Here is a 6161-nt window from a genome sequence, read left to right on the forward strand (position 1 = left end):
TGCTGTACACCTGAAACCAACACAACATTCTAAATCAACTATACTGTAATATAAAATAAAATAAAAATTAAAAAAAAAAAGAACACATTGGCAGGCCTGTTTGCAAACTCTGTGTGATACACCAAAATACTAACAGTGATTATTTCTGGATGCTATGATTGTGGATAATTTTTCTACATGCTCAACTGTTTATTTTCTAAAATTTCAACAATGGAACATAGATATTAATAATATATTAATATTCATATATTATTATTATGTCTCAAACCTATCTTGCCCCCTCTTGCCAATTTAACTTTTACCCTAGAAATCCCTATTTGTCGGAATTCTGGGATTCTTCCTAGGTCTAAAACCTGGTAGGCATGCTTCATATTCCTTCTCTCTCATATTCTATCTTCCTACTACACTTTGTGGTTATTCGAGTGAATTTCTATCTCCTCTGTTAGATTTTTAGTCTTAAGGGACACAGACCTTGTCTTATCTCTCTCCCTGGGGCCCATCGCACAGCACAGCTCACAAACAGATGCTCCAAAAATGGTTACTGAACCTTCTGCTTGATGCCTCAGGCTCGTCGACATCCTGCAACTGTCACCTGCCTGAGAAATTTCCTCTATAAATAAGCAGTTTCTGTTTCAGGTATAAACCATAGCCCTTGCTACATACGCCCCATCTCTTATCCCACCCAGACCTCAAACTTAGAAACTGGAATTAGTGTTGGTATTCAAATCCTTAGCCATGGTACAAAGAGTCAGCCCCCATAAGAACCAAGTCATTGATGTGAAGTTCTTTTTTTCCCTCGACATTCTAGCAGCTGTCATTACATTTGCTGGGGAATTCTCGACGAGATTTTACTTGTCCTCCCATGCTGTTCTTTCTGTGGTTTCCTTGTTTCTTTTTGCGATCCTGTTCCAGATGGCTCAACAGTGCTTCCAAAATGAATATTTTGACAGATTGCTGAATGCTTGCAAACCGTGTCACCTTCGATGCCCTAATACCCCTCCTCTAATATGTCAGCGTTATTGTAATACAAGTAAGTAATACTGCTCGAACAGTTCCTCATTGGTGTGAAGTCTTCTCTCTGTATTGACTTTATTCAAAGAAGAAATATTACGGGGAAGGTGGTGATATTTTCTGGATCAAAAAGAGGAAGAAAATTAGGCAATCATTTAAATGCCAACAGGAATGAACAATTATTCAGAACTGAACTCAATTTTATTCTGCAATCTTAACAACAGAGATTTTTTATCAGCTCTCCTAATTAAGTATTGTTTAGAATTTAAAAGTCAATGCTGAGGAATTAGGGGAATTGGACAGCAAATAATCTTTACTTGATGTGGATGTGATGTTATCAGTTCATTATCTCTCTGACATTCTTTTAATTCAGTGAAAGGAACAAATGCAATTCTCTGGACCTGTTTGGGCCTCAGCTTGATAGTTTCTTTGACAGTTTTCGTGTTGATGTTCTTGCTCAGGAAGATGAGCTCCGAGCCATTAAAGGAGGAATTTAAAAACACAGGTTGGTTTGATGGTTGATCTTTGAAATCTGTTTCCAAGAGGTGGCTATGGTGAATTTCAGTTCCTTTTCTTTTTTTATGTTGAGTATCTCATCAGGTAAGGGCCCTTTTGAGTGTGTTAGATGACAGGTTAAATGAACTCGGAAGAAGCGAGCTTTCTTTTCTATTTTTACACCTTCTTTGCTGATGTCCTACAATGTCAGCCTTCCCCAACATTTTTTCTAATTACTCTTTTGAAGTACTGAGGCTTCCTTGGGAAACATCCATCTCTTTGACAAAGTTAGCACATTGATTAAACGTCATGCTATCAGAAACAGCTAGCCAGGTTTGGTACTATCGGGAAAAGTATATTTGGCAAGATCCGTGGCCATATTTTCATACAAATATAAGTGTTGTTTGCTTGGGTGAACATTTTACTGCGAAAAATGCTAGAAATGAATACCAGTTGCTCCTGGATTATTTAAGCAATCATCTCAAAGATTTTTATATTTATTAAGCAGTAGAAAAACAATCCCAGAGAAGTGAATGTTCTACTTAAAGGCTTTGTAAGATAAAAATATTTCAGCACCTTTGCCCATGATCTAATTCCCGAACACTTTGCAGACATTGCCCTATTTCTTTATGCATGTATTTTCCGTGCATAATCTGTAAAGCATCCACCTCATTTGCTTTCTAGTGCAGTAAAGGGAGGGAGATGGCTGTTCCATATTATTTACTCATTTCTCTTTTTTTGCCTGGGGTCTGAGAGACAGGTGGGGAGTGACTTTAGTGTGACGTTTTGGAAGATGGAGTTACACTGCAGAAGGTTGAGGAAGTAGTAAACGTGCCTTCATAGACATATATGGGGATGTAGTGGAGACTCCTTCCTTCTGTGATCATGACAGATTCATTAAAAAAAAAAAGTAATCTGCCACAAAATGCTCTGTAAGAGAAACATCTTTACTGTGAATTCTAAAGTGTCACCCAAGACTGATTTTGGTGTGCTGTAACATATGGTAATTTGTCATTTCACATGTGTGGAAAGGCTCAGTACCTTAATGCATCCAAGGGCCAAGTGGGTGAGAAACGAATGTAGTGGGATGCTTGAGGCTTCGGTGATAGAGGAGCCCATGCCCTGCTTGAAGGACACAGGTGCTATCAACTCCCAATTGCTTCCATCTAGGAATATTGGCTCCTAGTGGCCACATTTTGTTTTCTTAAAAAAAAAAAAAAAAAAAAGAGGCCAGTTGTCTAGATTTGTATGTAAAATCTCTTGCTTTTCAAATGTGGGCCAATGTAAAACAGACAAGCAAACACTTAAAAACACTGTATGCCCTAAACCAATGTCTTTGAACCCAATGTGGCCCATGGTCTGTCAGTTCATGACTTCTAGTGTAGGACCCACTTATTTGTTCTGTGGGAAGAGACACATCTCACGTTGCTTTGATCCCGAATGTGTGCTGCTAAGTCTGGCACAACCATGCGCCCTAGCAAGTTTAGGTTAACGGTTCTGTTTCTGCATAATCAGGATCGGCTCTCCAGAAGGATGCTAATGAAGACGGGACTGGTGCGGAAACTCTTCTTTCGAGAGGCCTCGGGTACACAGTGGAAGAATGTACGTGTGAAGACTGTGTCAGGAGCAAACCAAAGGTCGATTCTGACCATTTCTTTCCACTCCCAGCCATGGAAGAAGGTGCAACCATTCTTGTCACCACGAAAACAAACGACTACTGCAACAGCCTGCTAGCTGCCTCGAGTGTCATGGGGATGGAGAAATCAATTTTCCCAGCTAATTAACCATTTCGATGGTATAGAGCTACTTGGAAAATCTTTTGTCAGAAGAAAAGGATGATGTATCAGATCTTTTTAGGATGATTGTACTTATCAGTGGATGATATGGCTTTTTGTTCTCTAATTCTGGAAAATCTTTGTTAGATATATTTTTCTACCTTATTTTTGGGAGCTTAGCTGTGGAAACTTCCTTGGTTTCATGATTAAATTGACTCACTGAAAAAAAAAAGCACTGCAATGTGTAGATTCCATAGTCACACATTTCTGTGGCTAGACCACTTCTCTCCTATACATGCACACATACATTTCAGAACAGACTGGATTTCTTTTTTTTTTTTTTTTTTTTTTTTAATTATCTGGAAAGCAGCCTGGTGCTGCTTTTTTAAATTTATTTTTTTTTTCTTTCTTCTTTCTTTTTGGCTGCGTTGGGCCTTTGTTTCTGTGCAAGGGCTTTCTCCAGTTGCAGTGAGCGGGGGCCACTCTTCATCGCAGCGCACGGGCCTCTCACCATCGCGGCCTCTCTTGTTGCGGAGCACAGGCTCCAGACGCGCAGGCTCAGTAGTTGTGGCTCACGGGCCCAGTTGCTCCGTGGCATGTGGGATCTTCCCAGACCAGGGCTCGAACCCGTGTCCCCTGCATTGGCAGGCAGATTCTCAACCACTACGCCACCAGGGAAGCCCCTGGATTTCTTTTTATTGTTAAAGGAAAGCAAGGTTATCCTATGTACTTTCTATCTACAGGAGACGCCTAGAGCCAGCCACACTAATTCAGTGTGAAGTGCATGGCCAGTTCCTGACCTTGTGAGCTTTCAGCTTCATGGAGGCATCAGGCATTATTACAATCATATAAATAAACAAGTAGTTGCAAACTGTGATAAATGGGTACTAGGTATCGTTTTTGCACCTACATGTAGGTAATAATAATGATAGCTAGCACTTATTTACCCTTACTAATGTGCTAGGGGTTGTTCCAAGTGCTTTACCTGTACTAACTCATTTAATGTATACAACAAACCACAAGGTAGGTGGATCATTATTATCCGCATGTTACAGATGATGACAGAAACTGAATCAGAGCAAGATCACATAGCCGGTAAATGGCAGGGCCAGATTTAAACCCAGACATTCTGATCTATTCCCTTTTTTCTCTTCACATCAATTTAATTCCATTTCTGAGTTTCCCCATCTCTTTGGGCTATAATCTTAGTCATTATTGGGAGAGGGCTGCCTTCCTTGGGTTGTGCAAAGGTCCTGAGGTGCTATGGAAAGGGCTGTGCAATAGGCAGTGCCCTCTGGTAATCTGTTGACTTTGATCATTGTTAAGACGCCCACTGGCACCACAACAGAGATCCTCAAGGTCTTGGGGCTTTGTGTCAGGTTCGGAGTACGGAGAAACTTGGTGGGAACTTTTTACCCACTCAGGGCCCATTATGGCTCCATTCCAGGCTTTTGAGGGCCATAGGAGACAACGCAGTATAGTGGTGAAGGCACTGGCTCTCGGCGTTTGACTCCAGGCTCTGTTATTAGGAAGTTATAGACATTGGGTGACTGTGAGAAAGTTACTTAACCACTCTATGCCTCAGTTTCCCCATCTGTAAAATGGGGATAATAATAGTATCTATTTATAACGTTGTTTTAAGGATTAAATGAAGATATACACACACATATACATTTATTATTTATTTATTTATATATTCCCATGAAAAGTTTCTGGTTCATGTTAAGTACTTTGTGTTAGTTACGTTGCCATCATGGTTTTTATTAGTGCTTTGAGGTCTAGTCTCTTTGAGGGCAGGCACACACTCCTTTTCTGTTACATGGCCTGGGAATATTCCTCCTAGTTTCTCACAAGCCTTCTTCCTTTTCCCCTCACCCCCCTCAATGAGTTTGGATTTTTTCAAAAGCCCAGAAGAGCTGCTGACCTTAGGCTTTTGATTCTTGGTCCTCAAGTACCAGGCTAAATCTCGGGAGGAAGGAATTACAATACTTAAAGGGGGGTGGCTGGTGGTGGAAAATGTAAAGCACCCTCTACGAGTTCAATAACCTATCCCATCTCAAGTGCCATGAAGAAAGGGTACAGGGCGCTAGGAGAAGGTATAACACGTAGCCTCATGACAATTCCATGAAGCAAGAATGTGATGTCTCACCAAAAGTTACAGAGGCCGACAGACCTAAACTAGGCTTTCTGTGGGGGAGAGGAGGGATTCAGACACACTGACTCTTTAACTAGAATAACAAATTAGCAACAATTACAAAGTACAATTTTGAAAATGGGGAAAACAACCCCACCAACCAAACACACAAGTGTTTTCATTTTTACATTCTATCATAGTCCCTGCACATGGCTGTATTTTGAGTTTGACACAATTGTAATCATGGAGTACAGACCATTTTGCATGGGGATTTTTTTTTTTTGCCAAACCGTGTGGCATGTGGGATCTTACCAGTTCCCTGACCAGGGATCAAACCCATGCCCCCTGCAGAGGAAGCATGTTGGCTTAACCACTGGACCACGGGGGAGTTCCCTGCATGGGGCTTTTTTTAACTCATTCTATTATAACTGGCCTTTCCTTGCATTTCCATAACCTTTATAATTAGCACTTTCAACTACGAGCTTCTTTGTGAGGTGGGCCATGATTTGCTTAGCTATTCTTCCGTAACCTGGCTTTGGTGCTTTTCACTTTTTCTCTATTATAAATAATGCTGCAGAGCATCCTTCTCCAAAGATCTCTCGATCTCTGCTGAATCCAAAAGGTAAATTTCCAGGGGCCAGAGAGTATATGTTGAGAAGCAATGTAGTAGGAAGACCATGGGGATGTGGGTCACGCAGAACTCGGCTGGAATTCTGGCTCCATTTCCCCGTGGGGGCCTCAATTCA

At 41.0% G+C, this 6161-nt stretch overlaps 2 protein-coding genes across 2 annotated transcripts in view; one reads left to right on the forward strand and one right to left on the reverse strand.

The window, feature by feature from the left end:
• The first annotated feature begins 735 nt into the window (after window positions 1-735).
• TNFRSF17 (TNF receptor superfamily member 17) lies at window positions 736-3408 on the forward strand. The gene is made up of 3 exons (XM_024123276.3): window positions 736-1030; window positions 1385-1516; window positions 3022-3408. Exons 1-3 carry the CDS (start codon window positions 736-738, stop codon window positions 3288-3290), a joined length of 696 nt encoding a protein of 231 aa, XP_023979044.1. The 3' UTR covers window positions 3291-3408.
• Window positions 3409-4711: 1303 nt separating this feature from the next.
• LOC114487545 (sorting nexin-29-like) overlaps window positions 4712-6161 on the reverse strand; it is a 54344-nt gene continuing 52894 nt past the window's right edge. The window contains exon 10 of the mRNA XM_028498020.1: window positions 4712-4800. Coding sequence (XP_028353821.1) covers window positions 4712-4800 — 89 coding nt within the window. The remainder of the gene's footprint in view (window positions 4801-6161) is intronic.

Source organism: Physeter macrocephalus, chromosome 14 (genome assembly GCF_002837175.3).
Source record: "Physeter macrocephalus isolate SW-GA chromosome 14, ASM283717v5, whole genome shotgun sequence".
Taxonomy (NCBI): domain Eukaryota; kingdom Metazoa; phylum Chordata; class Mammalia; order Artiodactyla; family Physeteridae; genus Physeter; species Physeter macrocephalus.

Bases quoted from the DNA above. Each gene is read 5' to 3' on its own strand.
- TNFRSF17 (XM_024123276.3), top strand. From the start codon at position 736: ATGGTACAAAGAGTCAGCCCCCATAAGAACCAAGTCATTGATGTGAAG. The intron at 1,031-1,384 runs GTAAGTAATACT...CTTTTAATTCAG, and splicing joins TCAGCGTTATTGTAATACAA to TGAAAGGAACAAATGCAATT. The intron at 1,517-3,021 runs GTTGGTTTGATG...CTGCATAATCAG, and splicing joins GGAGGAATTTAAAAACACAG to GATCGGCTCTCCAGAAGGAT.